The sequence below is a fragment of the Crocuta crocuta genome, unplaced genomic scaffold (assembly GCF_008692635.1).
Source record: "Crocuta crocuta isolate KB4526 unplaced genomic scaffold, BGI_CrCroc_1.0 scaffold429, whole genome shotgun sequence".
Taxonomy (NCBI): Eukaryota; Metazoa; Chordata; class Mammalia; order Carnivora; family Hyaenidae; genus Crocuta; species Crocuta crocuta.
Window position 1 is genome coordinate 2,177,745 of NW_027527381.1, and position 12,373 is coordinate 2,190,117.

The window sequence follows — 12,373 nt, forward strand, 5'->3', positions numbered from 1 at the left end:
AGTGAATATGTGGAGGGGATTAAGAGTATACTTACCTTGATGAAAACTGAGTAATATATGGAATTGCTGAATCACTACAGTACACCCTAAACTAATACAATGCTGTATGTTAACTACACTGGAATAAAAACTCTATTACATCACGATGTGAAAAAAATCATAAATATTACCACCAATCTCATTAAAAAGTCTTTAGGTAGTGAGAAGCAATGAAGCTCACAATGGTGGTTACAAGTTTCCTTAATTCTAATTTTTGCTTTTGAAATCTTAAATTTTGTCACTGACAACAAATTTAGTCACAGTTGTTTTCTTTGGCTCATTTGAGAAAATGTCTGCAAATAAAAACCTATGTCAGAATATCCAGTCTTTATCAGTCACTCTTTCAAATAAATGAGAAAAGTTCAGCTCCCACTCAATCTCGTAAGACCATTTTCCTTGAGATAAACTTTAACATCTGAGTATGCATGAGTGCTTTCCACATACTTACCATCTCATTACACAAAATGTTAACCAGATTGTGTCCTCAATGGTAGAGATCTAATATCTTTACTGCTTCAACACTGACATTGTTAAATGATATTCACATTATATTACTGCTGTGAATAATGACAACTGCAATTCTGGTGCCACTGCCTTGATTTCTGTCAAGGCATCATCAGTATTACCTGCATTACCTTTATGCCACTGTTGCAAAAATGACATATTATCACAAATAGTTTTGACTTCACAGTCCTCCTAAAAAATGTCAAGCATACCTGGAAGTCCACACACCACTGTTTGATAACTGCTTTTTAGGTTATAGTTTCAAACCTGAATATACGTCAGAATCCCCTGGGTTACTGGTTAAAAGTACTTTGAGCTAGTGTTTGAAAAATCACTGCCTCCAGTAACAAATTCATATTACCCTATATTGCAAGGCAGAGAATATGGGGGCAGCAGGCAAGAGGAAAAAAGACGAACAAGTTGACCCATGATCTGATATACTGGCCACATTTATTCTTTTTATGAAGTACCAAATATTTTACATAGTATTTGGGTCTGCACAAGGCAAGCAGTCATTAAATGAATGTTCATTCATTTTTAATGTCCATTTATAATTAAAATTACAGAAGTATAATTATGGATTGCATTTAGATATACTTATGTATTTAAAAAAATATTCCTGGGGTACCTGGGTGGCTCAGTTGGTTGTGGCTCAAGACATGATCCAACAGTTTCCTGGGTTTGAGCATCGGCTCAAATGCTAACTGTGAAGTCTGCTTGGGATTTTTTCTCTCTCCCTTTCTGCCCCTCTCCCTCGCTTACACGGTCTCTGTCTCTCTCAAATACATGAATAAACTTAAAAAAAATTCCTAAGTCTTATTCTAGATGTACTGAAGTGGCATCTCTAGAGGTAAGACCTACAGACCTCAAGGTAAAGTACTCCTAACTGTAACTCATGAGATCCTGATATACAGTCAGGTTTAAAACCATTAACTAAATAGTAGTTAACAAAGAATGGTCTGGGGACCCTATGGGGTCCCTGAAACCTTGCAGGAGGTCTCTGAGGTCAAAACTATTGCTATAATTATTTTAGTGGAAAAAAAAGAAAGAGAAAAAATCATTCTTTTAAGTTTATTTTGAAAGAGCAAGAATGAGAGAGAGGAGAGCGAGCATGTCCGTGGAGAGCAGGGGCAGAGAGAGGGAGAGAATCCCGAGCAGGCTCCTCACTGTCAGCACAAAGCCCAATGTGGTGCTCCATCTCACAAACAGTGAGATCATGATCTGAGCCACAATCAAGAGTTGGTCACTTAACCAACTGAATCACCCAGGCACCCCAGTATTAAAATTCTTTAATCTTTACTGTTTGCTGGCTGAATCTGCATTTCTTTGGGATTAAATCTTGCACAGCGAACTAGTTTCCCTGGGCATAAAAATGTTTATTACAAATAGTCTTCCTTAAAAAGACCTTACTCAGGCTATTTGGGGTCTTTTGTGGTTCCACACAAATTTTAGGAAAGTTTGTTCTAGNTGCTACACAGCAATAGACTGTGTGGAGGCCTAGTAATATGGATAAATAGCCTAAAAAAAAAGTATCAGCTACTCAGGCTGATAAAGAAACTAAGTGTCCTGATTAGTTGAAGGTGCCAAAAAACTAAAACAGTTATAATACTTGAAAAGTATTCCAACCTTTTACTTCTAAGTTTGAGATAAATTATTGAAGGCAGAAGACATTCTTTGTGTGAAATAACATTAGGTACTCAAATAGTTCCTGGTCTTCACCTAAATTATACATTTATCGCCAATTTTTGTTTCCTTTTTGGTGTTCTCCAATAAGCTAAAAAAAAAAAAAACCCAAAAAAACAAAAAACCCCAACCCCACGAAAACCAGAACAGTCTTTGATTTTTTTACCACTGTATCTTTCTTTAAAAAAAAAAAAAAAAAAAGACTTTTAGGGGATGGGACACCTGGAAGGCGCAGTTGGTTAAGCGTCCAACTCTTGATTTTGGCTCAGTTCTTGCTTTCACAATGAGTTTGTGAGTTTGAGGCTCCACATCAGGATGTGTGCTGACAGAGCCTGTTTGGGACTCTCTCTCTCCCCCTCCCCCACTCGCACTCTCTGTCTCAAAATAAACTTAAAAAGATTTTTAGTAAGACTAATGAAAAGTCACGCATTTTTGCATGCCAAATTATTTGTAGAATGAATAAACTATTTATGGAGCATCTACTGTGGGGCAGCTACTTTGCATAAGGAAAAAGCCTCTTTCCTCATGGAACTTCTATGTTAATGCAAGAGACAAGTAATAAGCAAGTAAAGAGCTACACTTTCTAATAAAGATACCACCAACTTAAATTGAATAATCTGAAGAGCTTGAAAGAATATATAAATTATAAATAACAAGAAACATTTTAGAAAAACTGAGAAGTATCAGAAAGACAAAGAGCTTTTTTGGACATCCACCATATAGTTCCTCTTTCAGATATAGCAGTATGCATGCAGCAGTCTAGACAGGGCACCTGTTGACTTAGTTTGAATTCTGTTTACTGCAAATTTGCACTATTAAGTCATAGGGAATAGAAGTCTTCAAGTGGAGTGTGAAAAGAGGCCACACAAAACATGACCTACTTATATGGAAGGTGACAAAGACTGCTCTCTTCATTTATTACAACGTAAACTGCACAGCTGCTGCCAGACGCTTCAAATCAAGTCTGTGGCTGGCACAGTATATGGACTGGCTCACGTAGCTCCATTCCAAGCCCCCTTCCCACAAGAGCCTGCTACATTTCCCACCCTATTCTTCAGCTCCGTCTCCACGGGAGGCTTAGCTTCTCTCAAACAGATACAGTTCTTTGAAATGTGAAAGGCAGAACAGATACCAGGTGAAGGTTGTACGTCTACTACCAGCAGTGAATAGCCAGAGGCATCAGACTATTCAGTAGCAGCTAGAGCTGACATGTGGGTGCCTGGTCTTCAGCTTCTGTCGGGGCTGAAATGGAGGCAGGGCAGCCCCTTTACTCCCACAGAATGATTCACAGACAGTGACTGACGAGAGCCACTTGTGGCAGCAGTTCTTGACCTCCCAGCTTCCTGACAGTGGCAGAGCTGTAAACTCCACCACTGAGCCAGCTCCGCCACACAAATGGCACGCCTGGAGGCTCCACTGGCCCTTGCAAGAATTTTATGAACACCTGACTTTCTTTTCTTTCATTCCAGTATAGTTAACATACAATGTTTAGTTTCAGGTGTACAACACAGTGATTCAACAATTTATGAGCACCTGCTTTTACTGTATTAAATCTTTGTTTGAACTGTACACAGTGGGTTCTTTTAATGAACTCTTAGTGATGGTGTTTAAAATAAAATGCCTAAAAATCTTTTGATTTTGCCATGGGACTAACAAATTCAAGATTAAATAATATTTTTCCTTAAATAAAGTAATTTGTTTCATGAGTACTTTTCTGGTGAAAAGTAGAAGTGTGGATAAGAGGGGCCCCTAGGTGGCTCAGTCGGTTAAGTGTCTGACTTCAGTTCAGGTCATGATCTCACCATTCAAGGCCCACACTGGGCTCTGGGCTGACAGCTTGGAGTCTGGAGCCTGCTTGGGATTCTGTGTCTACTTCTGTCTGCCCCTCCCCTGCTCACGCTCTGTCTCTGTCTCCCAAAAATAAACAAACATTAAAAAAAAAGTGTGGATGAGAATATCTGAAAACATCATGGAAATGATCTCTTGAAATCTAAACTTCTGGAATTACCTCAATACCCCTAAGTGATGGACTGATATAGTACAAAAATTTTAAACCAATATTATAAATAGGAGAAGGATTAAAATATTTTCTTACTTGACTGCAGCAAACACATTATCTCCACTTTGAACAATTATGCAGTTTTTCTTTGCTTCATTTGTACCAATATATACAGGAAGTTCATCAGGAGAATCCCTGTTTAAGCAAAAGATTAAAAATTTAGCTGCCCATCATGAAAGTAGAATTTTAGGCCTATAGACAACAATTTATATGTCTGCAGGTTTTTAACAAATTGGGACAAATTTGCTGGGTTTAAGCTCTAAGTTTCTTAGGAAGATCTCCAATAAATCTTACTTATATAACAGATCTAAAATTAAAATTCTTAAGACCTAGTTACTTTTATATTTAAATACAAAGAAAGGGGGAATAAGGCCTGTCAAAAGAAGTAGGGAAAATTATACACAATCCTCTCTACCCTAGTTCTATAGTCTGTGTAAAAAAAGAAAAAAGGTAAAGAAACAAAAAGAAACAGGACAGGATTATTAAACAGGAGAAGGGATGCAATTCAGACATATAAGCCAAATCATTTTATTTTACAATAAAGGAAACCAATACAGAGCAATGAAGTGACTCAGCCAAGGTCCTAGTAAATTCTGCCAGAAGCAGAATCTATGTAACCCAGTTCCCAGCCCTGTGTGCATTCTACAGTACCACACTTCTCGCTAGGCAGGCTTCCTGTATTATCCCACAGTTAATCTTTAAACAGTGTCTCTACTGACAGAAGGTATTTTTTTCTTTCAAGCTACTTCTATTTCTTAACATTCTAAGCATCTTGCACGTATCCATTTAATCCTTTTAATATTCCCATTAGGTATGTACAATTATTATCCTCATCTTACTAGAGGAAACTGGGTAAACAGAAAATCACAATCACTAAAGGTGGCTGGCACATGGTCACTCAGATAATAGAACCAGTCTGACTCCACAGCACATTCTTAATTCTATGGTCCTTGGAAGTGCAGAGCCAATTTAAGTCATGGCCACTGCTCTAAATTATCTTTGTGCTACAAGAGTGTTTCTGAATCCAAAAGGTAAAAAAAGTTTATAATCACAAAGGAAAAACCAGTGAGGTTCAACCCTAAAGAATTCACTCATCCTCGGGTAGCTTACAATGGCAATATCAAGAACATTAGATGTCTATGTATCCACCAATAGAGGAAAATATGCCCTTGACCTTAAGTGAGTCTAGTGAACGTCTATTTATATTCATTATACTATGGATACAGCCCAGTAGCTGTATTTTAGAGAAGAATATCTCTTTTACCTGAAATACCCCATGTGGAATTGAGTTTTATTATCTCCAATAATAATGGTCTGGAACTCAGGAGGATCATAGTAAAATCTCCAGTGAAGGTTAAAATTCAGGCTTGCTGACTTTTTCTTCATTTTATGTTTTCCGGCAAGGATATCATAAGGACCCACTAATCGAAGTCCAAGGCTTGTGGAAAGGGCATCTATAAATTAAGTAAGTGTATTTAGACAATAACTTTCTGAAGGCAGACAGGAAAGGCCTTTTATTCATAAACTATTTCTAAGAAATTTTCTTTAAAAAAAAGAGCTTCTAAAATGAAAGAGCTTCAGTTACATTTGAAGACATAAATACTCAATGAAAAATCAGAGCAATGAAAACGTGGCACTCACATTTAATTCTCTCTTAAATTCACAACTGATTTTATTTCAAACATTACTGCTGTTTCTTATTCTGCACAAAGCAAGACTTTTGTATTCTCATGGGCATATTAGAGCTTCAAGTACTTACACTGACTCATTGCTATGTTGTTCTTAGCCTCAGATATTTGTACCATACCCATATTAAGGAAGAAATAAGACAGCAAGTGAAGGTGCATTAAGGAGGGTAAACAATTTATTCAATAAAAAGTATATTTAATGAAAGCATTTCCTTTCCCTTCTTCCTACACCTCAGCTAACTATCACTCTCAATTCCCTTGCCTTTGTCCAACCCTAATTCTGGATGATTCCATCTCTTCTCCATCCACAGATCACAAAGGGAGAATGCTAAATAAAATCAGAGAGTGTACATGTTCAAACATATCCTTTTATATCAGATGGGTCCTTGTCCCTTCTTTAAGAGAGAATAAGCACTCCAGGCAGGACATGGATATATAAGGAGATGGGGATGGAGGAAGAAAATTCATGGAAGAAGTAACAACTTGAATAAAGGCATAGAAACAGTTTATTTGGGGGGAAGGGGAGGAATGTTCAGCTTAGTTGGAACTTAGGGTAGCATTCACTAATTTTTTTAAGGTTATTTATTTTGGGTGGGGGAAGAAGGGGCAGAGAGCAAGAGGAGAGAGAGACAAAATCCCAAGCAGGTTCCACGCTGACAGCTTGGAGTCTGATGAGGGGTTTATATTCCCAAAGTCGGAGATCATGACCTGAGCTGAAATCAAGAGTCGGATGCTTAACCAACTGAGCCACCCAGGTGTCGCTACACTAATTCTTAAAGTACCAAAAAACTAAAGTCATCCATCTTATTGGCCAGAGATAACAAGGTTAATAGTCTGATACACAGTAATGTTTTCCTCCCTCTATGAACATATAGATATTTTAAAGGAAATCATGCTGTTTTATAATGGTTTTTTGTTTTCCATTCAGTCCTCACTTAAATTTTCTGAGTATTTTTCCATGTTATTAAATATTTTTTCCTAATTTTTAATAGCTGTATGAAATTGCATTATTGACATTTACCATTTCTAATTTTTTTTACTCATCTAAACAGTGCTTCAGTGAACATCTTTGCTAATACATGTTGTGCAATCATATTGTCAGATAAGTTGCTGCACAGTTTAAGTGTTTTGCTATATTGCCATAATTCATTGTTATTTACCAATACACATTTCCATCAGTACTTTATGGGAGTGCTTGTCTCCCACCTGTTAAAACACATAAACACCACAAAAGATAATGGTGAAAAGCAACTCTGCAACAACAATTATCAGTTTTTTGTGCATCCTTTCAGAGACAGTACATAAGCACCCAAAAAGTACATAGGAATATGTGCGTCTTTGACTTTAAAAAAAAAATATGAACGGGATGGGGGGGTTCGTGAATGGCTCAATAGGTTAAGGATCCGACTCTTGATAATGATCTCTCAGTTTGAGTTTGAGGCCTGTATCTGGCTCTGTGCCGACAGTGTGGAGCCTGCTTGGGATTCTCCCTCTCGGTCTGCCCTTACCCTGTTCATGCTCTCTCAAAAATAAACGTAAAAAAAAAAAAATTCAAATGGTAGCACACTCTATACATTTTTTTTTCACTTGACATATTTTAGGCACAATACTTCATTATATAAAATTTACCTTGTTCTTTCAAAACTATGAATATCCATTGACAGATGTGTTATTGATGGGCTTTTGCCATTTCCCACGTGTTTCAATAAATTTCATTGAACTGAACATAATTTTTAGTTCACCTAATCCCTAAGTTCCTAGAAGTAGAACTGCTAAGTCATACTAAAACTCCTGCAACAAATCAAAGTACTTTTCTTTAAAACCCTCATCAAAGCATGTTGTGAAATTATTTACCTTTGCCAGTATAACAGGGGATAGTCACATGTTATTATAGCATTATTTTTATATTTCTCTTAGAAATTTCTTTGAAAAAGTTCCTTTTCTGTGAACTACTTAGATCCTTGGTCCACTTTCCTATTATCTTTTCCATTCTAGAAGCAGAATGATTCCGGAACAACTCACCAGCTGGCTTTTCAGGATCAAGCTCTTCACAGAACTTCCAGAAGTGATAGAAATCTTCAGGAAGAGAAAGTTTATAATGATTTTCTACTTCTTGTCGAAGGTCACTGGAGACATCAGCTTCACAGGATTTACTCTTCTTCACATCAACTGTGTTTTCACACTGAAACTCAGCATACAGAACTTTTGTTTCTCCAAAAGTAATTTTGGGAACTTTCCTTGCATAACAATATTGCTTTTTTTTTTTTAACGTTTATTTATTTTTGAGACAGAGAGAGACAGAGCATGAGCTGGGGAGGGGCAGAGAGAAAGGGAGACACAGAATCTGAAACAAGCTCCAGGCTCTGAGCTAGCTGTCAGCACAGAGCCCGATGCGGGGCTTGAATCCACGGATTACAAGATCATGACCTGAGCCAAAGTCGGACGCCTAACCGACTGAGCCACCCAGGTGCCCCCAATATTGCTCATTTTTGTTCACCCAACTCTGATACACGGTTTCCTTAAAACTCCACAAATGGTATTTCTGAATAAAATCTAGGGATTCTTTTGGGCAAAGAAAAAAGGAAAACTGTAATATACAGCGGTCAAGAAGGATGCACACAGCAAGTCTTTAAATATACTTCTCTAAGAGAATGGAAATATAGAAAATAAAAAAACAAGTATATAAGGTACAGAATAGGAAGAGGAATAAGGAAGATTTTGCCTTCTTTGGGTAAATAGGTAATCATGCCGTTTAAGTAGATTCAGTGATCACACCAGAAGCCGACTGTCAGAAATAACCTGATAAAAGGGGACTTACCATTTTTTGGTAAATTGTTCTGAATTTTACAATTGTTCTGAAAACAATTATTTCAGAAAAGGGCGTTTAATGCCAGGACTAGGTTATAAAACTCATCTCTAATATCCCTGTAATATGTTATGTAAGTATGCTAGGTTTTATAATACCTATTTGTTAATTTCTATAAAGATAAAATGCCTAGTTGGAGGTTACATCTTTAGTTTTCTTTTTTTTCTTTTAAATTTCTTTATTTTTGAGAGAGAGACAGAGCATGAGAGGGGGGAGGGGCAGAGAGAGGAAGTCACAGAATCCGAAGCAGTCTCCAGGCACAGAGCCTGACGGGCTTGAACCCATGAACCATGGGGTCATGACCTGATCTGAAGTGGGACACTTAACCGACTGAGCCACCCAGTTGCCCCTATATCTTTAGTTTTCTAAGCAGCAGTTTTTTCTTTCTAGGAGCCTCTATCCTTTCTTTCTGGATTAAGTTTCTTCTTCTTTATTCTTCCTTTCCACCTGTGTCAGCGCTTCTCAACTAGGAGCGACTTTGCCTCCCAGGGAACACGCTTAGTTGTCATAAATTTAGGATAGGGTGCCAATGACATTTAGTGGAGCAGAGACCAGGGATGCTGCTGAGCATTTGACGATGCACTGGATCAGCGCCCTTAAGAAACGCCTACCAGGTTCACAATGTCCATTGTGCAAGGCTGAGAAATTCTAACCTAGAAGTTTCTCAGATTTTATTTTCCCAGTAGGCTCAAGGTTATTGATGTTAGTTTACATATCGAAGTCTATACAATATATTTATAAATCAGATGATGCAAACAAGAATGTTCTTGGGGTGGCTCAGTTGGTTAAGCGTCCAACTCTTGATTTCAACTCAGGTCATGACGTGTCCGTGAGTTCCAGCCCTGCATGGGGCTGCATGGAATTCTCTCTCTGCCCCTCCCCTGCTTATGCACACACACGCTCGCTCTCTCAAAATAAACATTTTAAAAAAATGTTGCTGATAGTGCTGTTTATAAGAGTAGAAAACGGAACAAATGAAAATGTCTATTGACATAAGGAGGTAAACTTAAAGGATTTCTAACAGTGGAATATTCTGCTTAGTGAAAAGAAAAATATAGCTACACACAATATAGATCTGTCTTAATAATACAATGTTGCATGAAAGAAAAAAGTCCTTAAAGTTTATATGCAGCATGACAGCGTTTTTATTATATTCAAAAACAACAAATATTGTTTGTGACAAAGCTATAAAAAGAAGGCAAGACAAAACATAAAATTGAGGATGGAAGCTACATAAATGGGGTTGACAGAAAGTTAGAAAAAAAAGGTGAGGAACACAAGTATAGTTTATTGTCAGTGTTTTAGTTCCTGGGTAGGGCAAAGGTTCACGGATGTTTTTTATATTATTAAATAAGGTAAAGGAGGGCCATGCACTGACCAGTAACATTTTATTATGTCAAGGATTATAATGTGTCTGAGGTCATAAAACAATTTAAATTGAAGAAAAAGGCTACTGAAATATGGATCCAGGGGCACCTGAGTGGCTCAGCTGGTTAAGCATCTGATTTCAGCTCAGGTCATGATCTTATGGTTCATGAGTTCTAAGCCCACACGTGGCCTCTCTGCTATCAGTGCAGAGCTCAGTTTGGATCCTCTGTCCCTGCTCAGTCCCTCCCTTGCTCATGCACTCTCTCTCAAAAATGAATAAACGTTTAGGGGCACCCGGATGACTCAGTTGGTTAAGCATCTGACTCTTGATCTTGGCTCAGGTCATGATATCGCAATTTGTGAGTTGGAGCTCTACAATGGGCTCTGTACTGGTCAGCATGTAGCCCACTTATAATTCTCCCTTTCTCTGCCCCTTCCCTGCATGTGCGTGCATGCTCGCTTGCTCTCTCTCTCAAAATAGATAAATAAATTAAAAAAAAAATTATAATGAATAAACATTAAAATAAAAAGGGTGCCTGGGTAGTTCAGTTGGTTGAATGTTTCACTCCTGATTTCTGTTTGGGTCATGGGCTTGCGGTTCCTGAGTTCGGGCCCCACACTGGGCTCTGTGCTGACAGTGTGGAGCCTGGTTGGGATTCTCTCTCTCCTTCTCTCTGCCCCTCCCCTGCTCGCTATATCTCTCTCTAAATAAATAAACATTTTTAAAAAATTAAAAAAGAAATATGGATGCAGAAATAAATGTTGATAAGTAACAGTAAAGATAACAGTAAAAATAAGTAATAAATAACAATACTTATGCACTTACCATGTGCCAAACGTNGAAATATGGATGCAGAAATAAATGTTGAGAAGTAACAGTAAAGATAACAGTAAAAATAAGTAATAAATAACAATACTTATCATGCACTTACCATGTGCCAAACGTTCTAAACTTTCCTTAAGTTATTCAATCCTCACAATTATGTTGTGAGCTAGACAGTATCATCCACATTTTATAAATGAGAAAAATGAAGTATCTTCCCTTACATCCCTAACTGAAAGTGGAAGAACGGTTAAACCCAAACGCGCTGGCTCCAGAGCACAGATTCATCCACTTTATGCTGCCTCTCCAATCACATACAAGAGTAGGAACAACCTGGGTGGCTCAGTCAGTTAAGCATCCGACCTCAGCTCAGATCATGATCTGACGGTTTGTAAGTTCAAGCCCCACATCCGGCTTTGTGCTGACAGGTCAGAGCATGTTATTTTATAGTAAGCAGAGCATGGAGCCTGCTTCTGATTCTGTGTCTTTCTGTCTCTCTACCCCTGCCCCACTCAAACTCTGTCTCTCTCTCACTCAAGAATAAACAAACATCAAAAAAAATTTTTTTAAGTAGGAACGTATCAAGTCCTGACCTATCCTCTCTTATGTTTTTATAGCAGTCTTTGGTTATGCATTCAAAGACTGGCTCAAACTTAAGACAGAAAGAAAAGCCTTAAACTACCTTGCTGACGGATGGTTTTGCCTAATGGGTAGACTGCCTGGGCTGATTCTAGAGTCTTCTTCTTTCCAGCTCTGTCACCTTAGGGAAGTTACTTAACCTGTGCTTATTTTCTTATCTATAAAAAGGGCATGTAATACCTATATCACAGGGTTGTTAGGAGTAATAAGTTGTTTTTAAAAATATGCAGAATAGTTGTAGCACATAATAAATAAATGGTAGCTATTACTATTGTCTATAAATTCATTTTCATCTTTACTTTTTTTTAATGTTTTATTTATTTTTGAGAGACAGACAGAGACAGCATGAGCAGGGGAGGGTCAGAGAGAGAGGGAGTCACAGAATCCGAAGGCAGGCTCCAGGCTCTGAACTAGCTGTCAGCACAGAGCCCGACGCGGGGCTCGAACCCACAAACCGTGAGATCATGACCTCAGCCGAAGTCGGTCGCTTAACCGCCTGAGCCACCCAGGCGCCCCTCATCTTTATTTCTAATGCTATCACTCAAACTAGTTTATAGCACCTTCAATGGGAGATAAAGATTTTTTCAGCTTTGTCTTACCTCACACACTAATTTAGCATCCTCAAATCCCCAATAACTAGAATTTAGGACAGCTGTCCCCTTCATTGGCTACACTCATCCTTTACCCCTGTGTTCCTAGCAAGC

General features: G+C 38.1%; 1 protein-coding gene across 1 annotated transcript in view; it reads right to left on the reverse strand.

The window, feature by feature from the left end:
- Positions 1–8,236, reverse strand: part of HPF1 (histone PARylation factor 1) — a gene marked incomplete at its 5' end in the record, with an annotated part of 23,627 nt that extends 15,391 nt beyond the window's left edge. Inside the window, 3 exons of the mRNA XM_077772044.1 lie at positions 4,322–4,420; positions 5,550–5,739; positions 7,996–8,236. Coding sequence (XP_077628170.1) covers positions 4,322–4,420; positions 5,550–5,739; positions 7,996–8,236 — 530 coding nt within the window. The remainder of the gene's footprint in view (positions 1–4,321; positions 4,421–5,549; positions 5,740–7,995) is intronic.
- Between the last annotated feature and the right edge of the window lie 4,137 nt (positions 8,237–12,373).